The sequence below is a fragment of the Calonectris borealis genome, chromosome 1 (genome assembly GCF_964195595.1).
Source record: "Calonectris borealis chromosome 1, bCalBor7.hap1.2, whole genome shotgun sequence".
Classification (NCBI taxonomy): Eukaryota; Metazoa; Chordata; class Aves; order Procellariiformes; family Procellariidae; genus Calonectris; species Calonectris borealis.
The window spans coordinates 97,733,053-97,750,310 of NC_134312.1; the positions used below are offsets into that span (position 1 = coordinate 97,733,053).

The following is a 17,258-nucleotide window of genomic DNA, read 5'->3' on the forward strand; positions in this document are numbered from 1 at the left end:
TCCGTTGCAGCACTCCAGTCATACGAGCCATCCCACCACAGGTCTGTGATTCCATAGCCCTGTAATTGCATGCAGACTTCTCCTGTTTCTTCCCAATGTTGTGTGCATTATTTTGCAAGCATTTCAGAGCGGCACCCCACCTCACGGATTTCCCAGGAAGAGTATGAGGGCTTTTCCTCCACAATACTGTCCTGTAGGCAGTCTCTTATTTATGTGCGTATCGGGGTGACGCAGCTTTAGCCTTATTGTGTTGATTGTAAGGTTCCTCCTGTTCACATAAACCCAACCCCTTTGTTTTCCAACCCAGTTTACCACTTCCTCACTTGATTGTTGGTCATCTTTTCCCCTTCCTTGTCACTTTTAGTTTAAAGGTCTCCTCAGCAGGTTGGCCAGTCCATGATCCTCAGTCTCATGGTCATGGAAACCAAACCAAAACTGTTTCTGACACTGGCTGCACAACCAATTGTTGACCTACAGAATCTGTCCACTCTTCCTCAAGTCCTTCCCCTCTCCCTGGCAGAATCGAGGGGAACATCACCTGTGTCCCCATGGCTTCCAGCCATCATAGGAGTCTCCATTTCCCAACCCAATAGGCATAGACTCTGTCTGCCCCTCCTTTGGTACATCTGGGGTCTCAGGCACTTGAAACTGCAAGGTCTTGAAGGATCTGGTCAATCTCTTCCTCATCATCTCTGATACAGCAGGCTGCTGACCTCCAGCAGCTCCTTTACTTGGCACCACAGATCCTCAGCAACTGCACACCTCCTGCAGGCTAGAAGACTATCTCCTACTGCCCCAGCCTTAGTAAGAGGTCCCAAACACTCCCTGCAGCCCAAGATATCGGGACCTGCATGCCTCTTCTGAAACTCTATTTGGGTTGGTGCTTCAGCTTTCAAAATTTATTTTGTACCCGTTTTGATGGTTTTACAGACATTCCTCTACTTAAATGACACATGCTCCCCCTCATATTTCTTTCCTAAAGTCTACAGCTAACTAGATATGTTGATATTATTGATATACAGTCCTATAGTACTTGGTAATCATAAAAACAGCACTGATGTTTTCAGGATGAACACAGTTTTAGACTCTTATTACCGTGTTCTTATCACTGGCCTATTTTTGGGTTATGGTAGAAAAGAGTATGATTCCCTACAGTGTGAGGAGTTTTGTTTGTTTAGTTTTGTTTGGTTTTTAAAGTTCCGGTTCATGCCACTATCTTCACAAGCTTTCTCAAAAACAACCACAAAACCACAATGAGGCAAATTACCATGATTTGGTTAGGTCATCTTCCTTTATTTTTTTCCCCTATATAAGTAATAATTCAGTCACTGTTCCAAGATAAGCTAGTTACGTTACAAATCTTTCACTTGAGAAAAGTGGCTTAAATGCCAAAAAGGTTTTCCCTGTTTTATTACATCCACAGAAATAAGGACTCCATCAAATAGAGTTTCTCAATATTTTTTCCCCCACTTAGACCACCTTAAATACTATCTGAACTGCCATCTGCCTGTGTCTTATCCTATTCTGTTCTTTCTTTGAAGTTACTGCAAAAGGGTAAGCAAAGCTTTACAAACTGAAGTGTGACATGTGTGACAAAGTTCAGTAGAGAGAGGAGAGAGAAATCTGTCAGTCAGAATATTAGATACACTCCGAGTAGAAAGTTTCAAGAACAGAATTCAAAAAAATGAACCCTGAAGGACAGAAGTCAGTCACTACTATGCTTGCTAGGATCTGATGTTTATTGGATACCATCAGCATTTGAACTACTTCCTCTGGCCCCAAGATCACTACCGTCTCTTAACTGCAGATAAAGAAAAAAAGACAATTTTTCTAAAGTTTCTGTCTCTGGTGAACTGAAAGTAATATGCCAAGAAACATCACTAAGCCCATAAAAATGTCAAATCCCACCAGACTACCACAAAAATAAACTTACACTATGGCAGGAAAATCTGGTAAGGGTGCAGCCTCAAACAGTATTCCAAGTCCCACTTGGACTTGCTCTCTATGGTCTGATATTAAAGCAAATGTCAAAGGCGTAATCAAGCGTTGATCCTAAAAAAGAAACTACTTTGGTCAAAACAAGATATAACAGTCAACAACAAAAAAACCACCCAGACATCACAATATCAAGGCCTACAAGCACAGAAGTGTTTTATTCAAAACTTAAGCTACCTTCTTAAAGTTTCCATTGACTTCAGGCTCAGAAACTTAGAAGGGTAAGAGAAGTAATTTTAAAAATAGTTTACACTTTGGAGTATTTAGAAACATGTTTTCCCATTAAAGCCAACACAACAGGTAAAGACACTACTTAATTCTTTCAAGTTTTCAAGTGCTTGATTTCCATCATCAAGGGTCACAAGCTTAAGTTTTATAAGGATTTCCTGAGGGTGAGAAACTCATTGCTACTCATTAAGTTACACAATTCCCATTCTTGAAAAAAACCCCTCCAAACCAGCATGAAGTGTTTGACTATCTGGGTTACTTTTCCACCTACAAAATAAATTGGTAGGGTACTATCTGACCAATAGTTACCAGAAGCTGTTTTGACTATGCGAAGTCACAAATTAGATGTATATATTTAATAGTAACCAACCCCACAAATAATTATATGGTTGTGATAGCTTTTTTCTAGTTTGCTACCTTTAAACTGCAGTCCTAATGCAGTCTTAAAAGGATAATTCTTACCAGGCAGCTGAATGATTTCACATGCATTACTGAAATAAATGATTGGAGCAAAAGCAAACTGCTCTTATTTTAGATGAATTAAAAATGAAACAGCCTTAAGCCCAGGGGACTATATTTTTCTACAAGTTTTGCCACTTCAGAGATAAGCATGCAAAACATTCAGAACTAAAACTACTGTAGTGCAATGACACTTTGCTTCACAGATATGCTTCATAAGACATTTTAAAATCATACCTGTAAAATTTTGTAGAAGCTGACCTCCATACCAGGTACATCCTGCTTCAGTCTGCTCATAAGATCAAGTGTTTTCAAAATAATATCAGCAGCAAGTTTGCTTTTATAAATAGAAAAGCAAAGTGGGAGGAAAAAAAAGGTAGAGTGAGATTTGTCAAATCAGCACTGATGAATAAATTCAGTCAATTTAAAAAAAAATGAATAAATACCTTCACAAAGAAATGTCTAGCAAGGCAACAATGCCAACACCAAGAGAGATCACTGAGTTCCTTGGACATGCTTCTCCAGCATGCCAAGGATGGCAACAGTGAAGACCAAAAAAACCACTTTCAAGTTGAAAGTGAGGAGGGTTTAATTGTAGGTCCAATTATGTTTCACTGTTTTTTGGCCATATAACTCTTAGTTATATCGACATTCAGGTTAATGACACTGAGCTGAAGGAATGTATATTCCATCTTCAGTGCAATGATTCTCTCTCCCTCCCAATACGTGATATTTTTGAACTCTGGTTGCATAAAATCAAAATGAAAAATTAGGTGCCATGAGCAGTTCTGGTAAGCTTCAACTTGGATAAGCCTGAACCACTGCATTAGGTTTAAGGTCATTGTTCCACATAAGTGGGTCTCCAGAGTATGCTGAAAACAATATCTGAGTGTTTAAGCTAGGTTTTACCTATTGAACTGACCAGCAACATTACTGTCTATTGCCACAAAAATACTAATTTTGATTTAAAAATAGTATCCATTTACATTCATTTAAATGGTACCTTTCAACTACAATATACTTTCCATTGGAACAATATCACAACTGTCATACAAGTCTTGCTACATTAGACTTTAGATAAATTTATGTGCTCACCACATTTTAGAGTCCACTACTTTTGTCCCAAAACCAGTATCAATCCCACTATACGTAAATTGGTGTTCTATTAGAGACATGCATTGGCTGGCAGTCAGTACCTTCGAGGCATGCATTTTCAGAATGTCATCTCTACAGAGCAGTAGACTGAGTTAAGAATAAACTTAATATACCTATGCTTAGGTATTGGCACCAAAAGGCAACATTTTCTAATAATAAAGGACACAAAGCACAAAAGCCTCCAAAAATACTTTTAAAACTCAACTACATAAACCACTTAAATCATGCTTAACTCACGTGTAACTCACAAGCCAAGTAAGCTTCACTTTTCAATTAAAATACACACTTACTTGGAAACAGACAGCTAAGGGAAACCACAACAAAATGAGTGGCATAAAGAAAGATGATGAACAAAAGGTAGTGAACAATTAGTCCCTAATACAAGAACTAGTTCTCTAGGACTGAATTAGCAAAGTGACTTTTTCACAGAACTCAGCTTAGATGCAGGACTATGTCCTGTAGTCATGTCCTCCTTACTACATGACACTGTGGACACTAAGGACTCCAAGAAGAGTGTAAAGCCGTATCATTCCATGTTATTTTTCCTCGTTTCACTGATTTAAATTTATATCATATTTGGCTGGGTGCTGCACTTGACTTAGCTAGGTGAAAATACTAATACTAATCAAGAAGATGGCCACTCAAACTCCCCTTGCAATTTCAACAGAAAACACTCATCTTCATTTTTGATCTGCAAAGTGCTTCTGTACTGTTGAGCAGCCACCACATTTTATCCTGCACCACTGTATCACACATTAATTTCACAGCAATTAGAAACCTACTTAAGGTCTTTCAAGAAGACAGTCCTAAGTAAAATTAGGGCAGTTATTGTCATTAAAAGCTATTAAAGGGACCCAAGATGGACATTTCTTCTAACATCTTAGAGCAGATCATGGTGGAGGAATAATAAATTAACTGCCAATAGGCACATTAAAAGGATATTTGTCAGGACATTAATAGTCTTGACCATTCTTTCACACTTTTTCTTCACTAACAGCTCATCCACAATCTGTTCTGGCATCTGAAGATGATCAAGAAGAACAGGCAGCAAAAGCTCCACAAAGTGTTCAGCTGAGGCGCTGTTCCCAGTATTAATAACATCCTGTAATAAATACATTTTATGTCAATATTTAAAACTACAAGGAACAAGGAAGTCAAGCCTTCTCTACCCCTTCCTCTACCAGCCTGCCTTGAAGCTTTCCCAGCCTCTTGCTATTTCAGGTTTAAGACTGCTGATCAGTATCATACTGGAGGAGGAAGTTTACAAAAAGCACACAAACAGCAGAAACTTCCTCACTTCTACAAGTCCTAGAAAGTAATTCTTTGATAGCTTTGTATCTATCTCATGACTTCATGAACTGCCATATCTTCCACTTAACTTTCAATGCAGACATATTTCTAAAATACAGCGTGTCTTTAGAAGAAAAGTTGGTTTACAGAGTATGGAATTCTAGAACAGGAAGAATTTTATTTCAGGTATATTTTTTACATGTTATGTTTCAAGGAAAATGCTAGTACTTGTTTAAAAAGCAATTAAAAATATAACTGCTAAAACTCAATAAAGTTTAAAGCTGCTCTTTAAACTCAATTATCAGTCTTGGTACCTCAAAAATCTCTTTAAATAGTTGCAATGCTAGAACTGAACAGTCTTCAGAGTTGTCCAATGGTTGGTTTGACAAGTGCACCAATGCAACAGATGGTTCAAAAGTCTTTGAACAAGTCACAAATCTGGTATTTCCAGAGACTGGCAAGCCAGATGGCTCCAGTATAGCCTGCCGCAGGGTATGACGCAGTTCTATCACAGAACAGAAGGCAAGCAGCAGTTCTAAGATCTGTGTGAAGAGAATGAGAGTTCAAGAGTACTTTTAAATCAAGTACTTACAGAGAAATTGCAACTCACATAGGACAAGTCTAAAAAGATATGCAAGTTCTACGCAACTCCTTTTAGCACTTCAAAGTTTTCTGAAGAATAGTTTTCTTTCCTTAAAGCCAAGTCAGCAGCAGAAATACAGTGCATTACACTGGTGAAGGCTTGTGACAGTTAGTATCCAATGTATTGCTTTCCCGTCTTTTTTAAAAAGCACGACTGCTAGCTAGCAATCTAATAAGCAGTAGAAATGCGTATATGCTCAGAATGAAGAAAGCTATGGAAGGGAAAATATGCTGGGACATGAATAGATGCACACGTGCATACTCAGAGACAAAGAGGAAAGCACCCCGGAAAGCTCCTTGTCCATATAATCCTTTCTAAATAAAACCAACAAACAACAACAACAACAACATCATCACATACACAGAAACATTAGCATTTATCATTTACTATAATGCAAGACACTTTCATGAAAAAAGCTTAAAATTCATTTCACAGATGTATTTAGCCCAAATATTTTCACAACATTTCATTTTTTAGCCTTTAGCAACAGCTGGCCAATTTTTCATTTATGTAAAGTGCCAGTGAGACAAAGTTGAATGCAACAATTAACTGCTTAACCGAACGTGGCATCTATTTGTTCAACTAATATGAAAGAACTTATTCCAAAGACTTTGAAATTAGCATCATTGTTCCCTCATCATCAGTTCAAAGTCTGAGTAGTATTAATTCAAGTTTTAGCTAATGAAGTGGGGTACACACTGCATTTCTGGTAGATCCCAAAGTTTCTTCTTAGCCAAAGCACAAAAAGTGTTTATGTTGGCTTTTTGCCTTTATGGCTGTTGCCTGAAAGCAGACACACATAATCTGGCAAAAACCCCAACCATTACAAATTCAACCTGACAGCCTTTTGAACAACTAGAAAATATAAACTTGATGAATACCATAGGTCACTTAAGAGTCCTGAAGTCAATGTATTTCATTATCAACCCTCATACACAAGAAACCTACTTATGACTGCAGAAGTGGAACTAGATTAGGAATTGTACCCTCTTAAGCTTAAACTGAAAAAGTATAAATACCTTAGATGATGAATTGGGATCCCTTCCATGAAGAAGATCTAATACTTGACCAAGGCATGAGGTAAAGTGCTCATATCTACAGCATACATAGAGGAGAAAGAAAAAAAAAAATTGGAATTTCACTCAGACATTTATACCGAGTGATGAATGCAAGTGCCCTATTCTCCTCCTTACCCCAACACTTCCAAGTACAGTCATAATTTTGATAATGTAATTTCTATTTAACATAGACTAAGCTTTAAAAATATTCTAAGAATGAAAGCAAATTCCTTAAAATAAGCCGAGATTTTCCAGCTATTTTTACTGCTAGATTTAGATTCAAATTCAGCAACTAAATTCTGCTAGCTGAATTTGTAGAACTAACCAAGCCCTCCACAGAACTACTCTGTAATGCCCTCCAGTAAAATTATTACAACTTCAACCATACTACTCTACTTCAAGATAATATAGGCTTGTACAAGGCAAGATAGCTATTCATCAAGTTGTCTGACCACCCATACTGTCCAGACAAAGAGTTACTGAACACAACTATTAAATATTCCTTAAGTGACAATGAAAACACAGATTTTGATTCACACTTCTGTGTGAAACTAGTAACACAAGAATCCTTTAGTTTCAGGTACAGCAGTTATAATCAACCAGTAACACTCAAAAAGCACTTAGGGAATTTTTTCCAATGTTTGGTTCAGAATACAAATAGCATACAGCAAAGGAACTGAACAAGAACTTAGGAAAAATATCCTGTACTTTTAGGAAGTGAAGCCATACCTGGTAAGATAATCTGCAACTTTGGGGTTCTTCAGAAGATCCATGAGTAGATCAACAGAGTATTTTCTTGTTAGAGTACCATCTCCATTTACAACAATATTGAATATTAACTGAAATGTCTGATGGATATTTCGAGCGTGAAAGAGCTGAAAGGAAGAAAAAAGTTATGTATGGGCATGTACTTACTTTGCTGGGTCTCTTGCTTATTAAAACTAGCTGGCATTAGAATTTTATTTTGTCAGTGATTATTAGTTTTATCTACAACTTAAGAGTAGAACAGACTTCAAAGTATCACTTACTTTTTCTCCTACTTCTTCATTTAAAGTAAGGCTTGATAATACTGAAAGTGCAAACACAACCATAGTCAAACTACTATGGGCCAGGAAACTTATCAAGGTACGATAGAAACTCTTCACATTATTCTAAAGCAAAAAGGAGAAACATAAGCATTATACATTTTATTCTGCTCTAGAAAAACACCAAACTTACAGATTGTAGATATTTTATAAATAAGCCATACAAATAATGAATAATAATACAAAAAAATATTAGAATGATAACTGTTCTCTAGGAAATTATTTTAAAGTTCTACTGCACAATACTAGTGTTGATGTCAATGATTAAATTCTCTGTTGAACTTGTATAAGGAAAAAAAAAGCAAGGAAGAAATTCTATCATTATTTTAAAGAAAGATGAGAAAGTAATTTTGCTAAAGTGTCTAATAGAAAATAACCACTGAAAATTGACCCCATCCCTTCTCTGCTCAGTGATCAGATCTGACAATAGTTCCTTCTTTCCTCCCCTTCCCGCCTTTCTTCCAAGGTAAACAGTACAACATTCACTGCCACCTAGATGAATTTGTTTTTCTGAATTGAAAAATAAGTTATGTTTGCACTGATTTATGAAGAGACAGGAACTGAGTAGCTCAGATATGGATGTGTATTTGAGGATTCAAGGGCCCTGACCTGACATCAAGATCAGTGGCATTTTATTGATTTATCTTTTAAAAGGCAGGGCTCTTTCTTGGCCAAAGTTAAAGCAGCTTACCAAAAATCCAACTACAGTCTTCATATGTTAACAACATTTAGTTTTTCTAAGGAAGAATGCTCAAATCTGAAACTCATCTTTCATTTGCAGAGAACAGTTGCAGAAACTGAATGCATAACACAAGCTAGTGCAACAACACAGAACTGTAGAGAAGGAAAGAGAATACCCAGTTTCCTGTTCTACTGGTTATTTTCTCCAATATGGGAGAAACAACCGCCAACTCTGGAAAACAAACAGGTCAGGGTTATTATTACCACAAAAAAAGCGTGTAAGAAATACTAAGGTGATTCCCCACAGTCAAGTAACTCTCTTTTGCCCTCAAGCCATAGAATCATGCCACAAAAACAAAACTCTTACCAAAGATTTTATTTGAGTTTGAATAGACAAGTTGTGACGACAGAGATTCGCCAGGAGTCCTAAACATGGTATCGTTAACTCATCTTCAGTGGATTGACTTAAAAGAAAAGTCCAGAAATTTAAACAAAGATATTTTTAGTAAAGCATCCAGAATTTAGTTACCAGAATTTGTTTGTGGTTTGTTTGGTGTTTTTTTTTTTGTTTGTTTAAATTAGACACCATTCCACCAAGCAAAGCAAAATTCAGATTGCAATCCCCATAGTATGGGCAGTTTTTAACTAAGCACATCTGTAAAAAAAAACAGTATCAGAGATCAGCACCATCAAAGGACATTTATTGCAGGTGCTTTTAATAGTCATTAGATCTCTTACAACACTTGCACAGAATTCATATTAATCTAACATAAGTCTGTTCCTAATGACAAGCACGAATTTTCTCCTGGCTTTTCTCTTTGTTAGCTCCCTCCTCCCAGTGTCGGTGTGGGCTAAGAGGCCAATTAATATTCAATCACCCAAAGTCCCACAATCACTGCATTTGACAATCTGTAACAACATGGTTTTCAAAGAAAAATCTCTGTTAACTTCAGAGCAAAAATGCCACAGCTCACTCTGGAGACCAGGTTAGTGCAATATGCTAATGGCCTTCAGAAAGTTTAGAAACTTAGCTAGATATTTCCCATAAGAAAAGACAACTGAGTACACACTTACACATGATGCATTAGAAATGAAATTAATTCATCGATGTTGGCACCAGCGCAAAAGACTGGAACATTGTAGGTTAGCCTCTGCAGCAACTGAATACTCTGAGGAAATAAAAAGCTATTCACATATGTCTTTCCTATAGCATCTCACTGAAGAATGTTACAAGTTACAAAAGCTGAAACTGAAAGAACAAATAATAAGACACCACAACTGAATTAATTTTCAGACTCTAATGTTAACATAACAATTACACGAGCTGCTGCAAGCACAGTGAGTCATGTCCTACCACATTGATGTACTTATTAAAAGCCCAAACAGATGAATAAGGTTTTATTTTGACAGAGGAGTTACCTTTTTAGTCCCTCCAATTCTCCCCTTTGCCTCGTCAGCAAGCTCTCCATTCTGCAAGAAAGGGGCTTTGTCCTACTGAAAAATCTAGAAGTTTCACCAAAATCCAAAAAGCGCTTTGCAACCTCTTGTGGAAAGTATGTTTATAGGAAAACAGGTTTGCTGTAAAGACTGCCAACAGATCTAATGGTAGTAAAGTCCTTCATACAGCATTCTTTCAGCACATAACATAACTGAGTGAATATGAAGTTAGCCAGCAACTAAACACCACACAGCCGCTCACTCACCCTCCCTCCCCCCCCGCTTCCAGTCAGATGGGGGAGAGAACCGCGAGGACAAAAGTGGGAAAACTCGTGGGCTGAGATAAAAACAGTTTAATAATTGGAATAAAACAAAGTAGAACAGTAGTAATAACAACAACAGAATACAAAGTAGGCAATGCACAATGCAACTGCTCACCACCCGCCAAACGATGCCCAGCCCGTCCCCGAGCCATGATTCCCGGATCATGCCTCCTAGTTTATATACTGAGCATGACATCATATCGTATGGAATACCCCATTGGCCAGTTGGGTTAGCTGTCCTGGCTATGCTCCCTCTCAGCTTCTCATGCACCCGGTAGAGCAAGGGAAGCCGAAAAGTCCTTGACCAGTGGAAGAACTACTTAGCAACAACTAAAGCATCAATGTGCCATCAACATTCCTCTCATACCAAATCCAAAAGACAGCGGCCACACCAGCTACTAGAAAGAGAATTAACTCTATCCCAGCTGAAACCAGGATGTATACTCAAACATGACGAAAAATCACAGCATAGGATAGCAGCTGAAACAAAATATCACCGTATAAATATCTGATATAAGAACTTAAAGGTCTTATAATTGGATCTACTTGGTGACTACAAAATCTCTCCCACTGACTGGCAAGTCACCTGGATCCCTAAGTCTTCTGGTACTCGTAGTGCTTTGAGAAATAGACAAACTGTGTGAAGTGTTCTTTACTGAATGCTTGACTCATTTTCCACAGATCAAGGGCAACAGAACTCCTAGCAAATTCATTTTCTGTTTTCCCTTTCCAGAAAAGAGATGTGACCACAGGTAGCCAGCAAGTACTTGCTGAGAGCTCAGAGCCACATATGAGAAAACCTGTGCATATTGGGAAAAAAAAAAAAAAAAGGAAACAAAAATTTTGCCCAACTTTACTGTTTAATGTATAGAAAGGACAGGTTAAAATTGATGAAGTCAAACTGTGAGAGATCATGTATTCACAAAAAAAGCCCCTATAACGTCTGCACTTGGCTCCTAAAAGGAAGCTTCCATTAGCACAGCCCCCTTGCATTCACTGGCAGATAGCACTGACCAGAGGGAAGGAGGCATACATGCCCTGCAAACCTTCCATAAGAACCGGCAGCCACAGCTTTCCTTTCACTCCTTCACAATTACCTGTCAAAGTATTGATTAGACAAAACAATCTTCAGGCTTTTGTTATGAACATTAGGAGAAATAACTAAATACCTCAAGCAGAAAATAACCTTCCAAGCTCTCAAGCAGTGATTTCTTGAAATAATTTCAAAAACAGGTTTTTGTTTGGTTGTTGGCCTTGGTGTTGTGTGTGTTTTTTTTTTTTTTTAAAATTAGAGCAGGTGAGAAGCACAAGAAAGATTAAAGAGAGAATACAAAGAACTCTATGCAGTGTTAAAATACTGTCATACTAGCCTCATACAGCAAATAAAATACATAGCTAAGATCAACTTTCCCTCAACACATTATTTCAGATAGAGCTTTTAAAGAGTTATTATATACATACAGTATAATGTATACTATGCAACAGTAGCCAAATATTATTAAGCATTAGTTCCTGTTACCTGTAATAAGACTGGGTCGCTAAGATTAGTAGAACTTCGACGAACCACTCCTGCCAGCACGCTGGTCAGATTGTAGATATCCTGAAGAGCTTCTCTAGTCTCATTCTCTAAAGCTAGAATTTAAGAATTATTAACAAAAAACTGTATCTAATAGCAAAAGCAACTGTTGTATTAGCTACCAATCTAAGCAGAAGCCAAAGTCTTTGACCAGTTTTTCATGTATATTTCACAAATAACTACAAATATATCACAGCTCCTATGCACCTGCATTTCTACCTTACTTCTGAACTTACAGTTAATTGAAACACTAATACTTCTCCTTAAGATTCTTGGACACTGAAGGAATGGCCTACCTCCTACCTACAAAGTTTTAGTTCTGTTTGAGATCTTGAAACCTCCACTTAAAAGGCTTTAAAGCTTAAAATCAATGATCTCAGTTTCTTGCTGCACGCTATGGTGGGCAAGTAGACTAAAACTGATACCTTCATAGGGTTATCTAGCAATAGTTAAATAAAAAAAGCCAGCTTTGCTTAGGCAAAGATCCTGGAAAAGATGTAGCAAACAAGGATGACAGGTAAAGCAACAGATCAGTTGGAGGAGGACTAATTCTTAAAGTTTTCCAGATCCAACAGGTTGGAAAAGATAGGTAAGAACCCCAGCAACAAATATATTCTACAGTAACTGTTTTAAAAACCTAAAAGGAAGCTCAAAGAGGCTGGAAACCCCAAAAATCAGAGAAGATAAACAAGGTGTCATCATAAAGGACTCAAATCTTGAATAACTACTCACACATGATGAGAAACTAAGCAGAGAAGGGATAATTTTTCCCTGTATATGTAACCTACATATGCAGGTTATGGTGAGCACTCCCTAGACAATGAAGTCCTACTTCTGTCAAATGGGGAAAAAAAAAAAATGCATCTCAAGAAACACGTAAGAGGCAGTAGAACCTATTTCATAATTGGGAAACTTGGTGCACACAGGCCGACGCTATTGGAGAGCCCAAACTGCCGGCCAGCAAACACTCCAATGGGAGAGGTAAACTGAAGTGATGACAGTTGTTGATGTAACATGGCTTCTCCCTATCTTTGCATCCCCTACGCAGGTTTCTTCACTTCATTAAAAAAGGTAGTCTCTTCAAGCTCCAAAAATCAAGGACAAGAGAATAATTCCTCACTCTACCCATTGAGGAAACAAATTCTGACAGGCATGATCATCGTAATTTCACAGTGATGACTTCAAATCTGCTTTTCATGGTGATGTAACATCTTATCTGGTCTTGTATGTACAGTCAGGTGGCTCAGCCAAGCACTCCACTACAATGAAAAACACTTCATCTTTCACACCTTACACTTCTCCCAAGAAGTTCATCACCCATGCCACAGAATCAGCACCTGTCTTGTCTTCTCTTTCCCAGACCAAAGATAAAAAGTTCAGACGCAAACCTTACCTAGCTGTGATAGCAAAGTAACCACAGACAAGGTTAGAGATGGGTTTATATTAGCATCCTCGAGGAGTTCTACTAGGCAACTGAGACATTCACTTGGTAGAATCTGGTTTGAAGCAAATAATCGTGTAAGCTTCAGTCCAGAGATAACCTGGAGATAAAGGGAGAAAAACAACCTTAATTACTCAACTACAACAACGTATTTAACACAGAAGTCAAAGCACAGAGGTGTATTAAATAGATTTTGCCCTCTTTGATAAATCAAAAGTGTAAGTGCCACTCTAACAGGACCTTTGTATTCACATTTGCTGCAAAAAAAAAAAAAGCTTTTAAAAAAAATCTGGTTTTCATTCCATTGGCTGTGTTCCCTTTACTCTTAGAAAGTACCAAGTTTACATTGTGATCATTTATAATATATTGGGGCTTCTTTTGTTGCTTGCTGACAGCATTCATAGTAACAGCATTCTTTTTAATCTCATAGCTATAGCAGAGCCACACTTTGTATTTCTTTACACATTGAACAGAATTAATACAGGTTACTCCTCCTACATATGTTTTAGCATAGAGAAAAGATAATGTTTATTTATTTTGAAAGAACAACGAAACAGATTGCTCAATACAAACATTTAGTAATCATCCTTCAGCTCAGCCCAACAGCCTGCTTTCTAAAGACGTAGACAGGAACCCAAAGGTGCCACTCTGCAGGAAGGATAAGCAGTAACAGGTAGTGCTGCTTTGGGAGCACTCTGTACTTGAGATGAAAAAATGGAACCTGAGTTCAGGGAAACCTATATCAGAAGATGTTGAAAATTATACACCTGTGCATCAATACAGGTAGACACAAGTTATACTTGCACAAGAGAGCAACATAATGTTGTTTCTGCATATTCCCTGTCTACCTCTTTACAATGGATACAGAGAAGAAAGCTAAGCCGAATACTAACTCTTATACTAATGTTTTAGCAATTAAAAAAATAAATCTGTATTTGAAAAAGGCACCTTGCAGATTAAGCATTCAGCCAATGTGTCAATCTCTCGCCCTGCCAAGCATGCCCACCGCAAGGGTTATACACAAGGCTCTACCTAGAGGTCAGGCAAATGGACAGGCCTACCCCTTAGCAGCAAACACTTTTGATTATGTGTTGCATGAAACTGGCAAACTCCAGATACCAGACCAGTTCATCATTCAAACCCTATTTTTAAGTTGTAAAAATAAATGATCCTTCTGGGTCAGAATTTAGGAGATATGAAAAAAAAAAGTTCCTCATAAGACACATTATATGCTTAGCCTATGTGCATATAAACACACTGCACACATCTGTAAATACACTCAAAGACCATAACACATTATAATAAAGGACATAGGAACAGTCCGAGGATATTGCTAAAAACTGAAACGCTTCTTCTGTCCGACGGCCTCGCTCGGCCACCAGCTCCCCTGGCAATCGGTCATCGGGCGACTTTCCTCGTCTCCGGCCGCTGAGCCACAGGGGAGGCCGCGGGCCCGCCCGGGCCCGCGCCAACAGGCGCCTGCAGGCAGCGGCGAGGCGGAGCCGGCCGAGGCCCCGGCGGCTCCGGAGCCCGCGCTCCGGCCGCCCAGGGCGATGACGGCGGAGAGAAGCCAGCCGAGGCCGGGGCCCAAAAAGAGTCACCCGAGCCCCCAAGCCCGAGGAAACACCACGGCCACCCCCACATTCCCGGCCGCGCCGTCCCGCTCCCACCACGGCCCGGGGTCCCAGGACCGGGCCGCTCTCACCTCCAGACTGCGCTGCAGGAGCGCTGCGTTGGGCGGTGTCTTGGCGGCCCGGTACTGCGTGGCTGCCAGGAGCAAGGACTTCATGCAGCCCAAGGCATCCATGACGCCTCAGCTACCCTGTCAGACGCGCGAGCGACAAACCCCACTCGTATTTCCCGCCGCCGACGCCATTTTGATGGCAGCGTCCACTGAAGGGGAGCGGCCGCCGGCCCCGCGGGGCATGACGGGAGACGCCGCCTCCGCCATCTTGCTTTAAGGGGGATGGAGTAGGGAGGAGCCCCGGCAGGGTGTGTCTCGGCGATCAGCGGCGGCGCGTAGGGGCTGGGGGCGCGGGCGTACTGCTGCGTTACCCCCTGAGGGAGAAGTGGGGGAAATCCAGGACATACAGCCGCTTGGGTGGGTGCCTCCGGCTTTAGGGCTCACGTGCGGCCGGGGCGGTGCGGAAAGTTAGGGAACGAGACTTGTCCTAAGAGGAGGTGTAGGTTGGGGCGTGCTGAGTCTGCCACCCCCCCGCCTCGGGAAGGCAGCCTCAGGGCTGGAACCGCCGCAGGTTTCCATCTGCACCACAGCCCTACTTTGCCTTGCTGCTGCCTTTCTTTTCCACGTCAGCCTTGCCTACCCCTTTGGTGTGGGGTTGAGCCCGGCCAGAGGCCGGGCGCCCTTCCTGCCTGTGGCTCCCCGCCCTCTCCCTCGGGAAGGGGAGGAAAGAGGGCAAAAAGCCTCCAGCTCAGGATCATGACAGGTTAACGAGGAAAGCCGAAGCTGCCCGTGCAGTGCTGGCGCGGGTGCGGCCGAGGCGATGCCGAGAGAGAAGACGAGGTGCGCGGGGCCCCCTTGGCGGGCCGCCCGCGGGCAAGGGCTGGGGGTGGGGATCGAACCGGGTCCAGCGTCCCGCGACCTGGCCGCTCGTCTAACGGAGATGCCCACCGGCGGAGGGCGCACAGCGACCCCTACAGGCCCTGCGCCCCACCGCTCGGACCCACTCCCTGCGCGCCCACCCCACGGTCGCGCCGCCTCCCACGCCAACGGGACCCCGACGCCGCTCGCCTTACGCACCGCTCTGCTCCTCCGCCACACGCACACCAGCCTCTCGCCCCTCCCCCCCCCCCGTCTCCATTTCTCCCGCTCTGCACAGGACCTCAAGCCCCACACCAACCCCACCTGTCCCCCCGCCTCCAGCTACAGCCAGGCAGGACCACCACGGCCCCATGCCTTCCTCGCCGCTTGCCTGCCAGCTGCTTCCTCTCCGGCAAACTTTTCCTCTGCTGCTGCCAGAGCGGAAGACCTCCTGCTGCTGCCAGGTACCTGCTCAGGGCCTTGGACTGTCACCAAAATTTCACAGCTGGCTCGTGCCCACCCAGCAGAGAGGCTGGGATGCAAAGGATAGCGTGACAAGAATCCATTTTGTTTGCTCATGCACATGAGGTCGCCCGTTCCAGTTGGGGCACCCTGAATGTGGATTTAAACTTGGTTCTTTTACCTTTCGAGCGTTCAGGTGCAACATGGTTTGGCCCCTCACTGCTCAACCCACATGCAGACATGCACACAAACACGTTTGGGTTGTTGGAAGATAGATGCTGGTGTGTGAAGCTTTTGAACATACTTTTTTGAAACTCATGCACAGATTGTTTTCTAATGTATGAGGCCTGCGGGTCTGGATGTAGCGTCTGGAGCTGCAGCCACAGCGGCATTGTAAATCTAAGTCCAAAGCAGGGTTGCCTGCAGTGCAGCATGTTAACCAGAGCAACTGCTGGCTTAAAAAGCACCACAGCCCAGCCGCTTGTCCGAGTCGGCTGTAAGTAATAGTCTGTTCAGCCATCAGGAATCACGCAGTCAGGGTCATGAGGCACGGCCTGGGATCCCTTGTCACTCGGCCTTTTCCTGAGGCTGAACATCAGTGTGACTGGCTTAGCACGTGGGGGGCTGCTGAGGATATAATTTCAGAAAACCTGTAGTGTTCTGTACTGTTAAAGACCAGGCTGTGGAGTTGGGATGTCTCAGCACAGCAGCTGCTCAGTCTGGTACATGCGATAACCAACTATCAGGCGGGCTGCTGAATTCTGCAAATAAAGGGACACATCAGTATGTGCTTCTACAGAGCAAGGGTTGCTTTTTTTCTCTCCAATAGTGCCATTTTTCATGGACAACTGCTTTCTTTTCATGATTTTTGGACACATATGTT

The 17,258-nt window shown here is 41.3% G+C and overlaps 1 protein-coding gene across 1 annotated transcript in view; it reads right to left on the reverse strand.

The window, feature by feature from the left end:
* CIP2A (cellular inhibitor of PP2A) overlaps positions 1-15,285 on the reverse strand; it is a 30,106-nt gene extending 14,821 nt beyond the window's left edge. The window contains exons 1-13 of the mRNA XM_075168958.1: positions 15,077-15,285; positions 13,324-13,471; positions 11,874-11,986; positions 9,669-9,763; positions 8,962-9,058; positions 7,857-7,979; positions 7,558-7,703; positions 6,790-6,865; positions 5,442-5,669; positions 4,780-4,939; positions 3,778-3,919; positions 2,920-3,019; positions 1,934-2,052 (exon numbers count right to left, since the gene is read on the reverse strand). Of these exons, the coding sequence (XP_075025059.1) occupies positions 1,934-2,052; positions 2,920-3,019; positions 3,778-3,919; positions 4,780-4,939; positions 5,442-5,669; positions 6,790-6,865; positions 7,558-7,703; positions 7,857-7,979; positions 8,962-9,058; positions 9,669-9,763; positions 11,874-11,986; positions 13,324-13,471; positions 15,077-15,178 (1,649 nt within the window). The 5' untranslated portion in view covers positions 15,179-15,285. The remainder of the gene's footprint in view (positions 1-1,933; positions 2,053-2,919; positions 3,020-3,777; positions 3,920-4,779; positions 4,940-5,441; positions 5,670-6,789; positions 6,866-7,557; positions 7,704-7,856; positions 7,980-8,961; positions 9,059-9,668; positions 9,764-11,873; positions 11,987-13,323; positions 13,472-15,076) is intronic.
* Between the last annotated feature and the right edge of the window lie 1,973 nt (positions 15,286-17,258).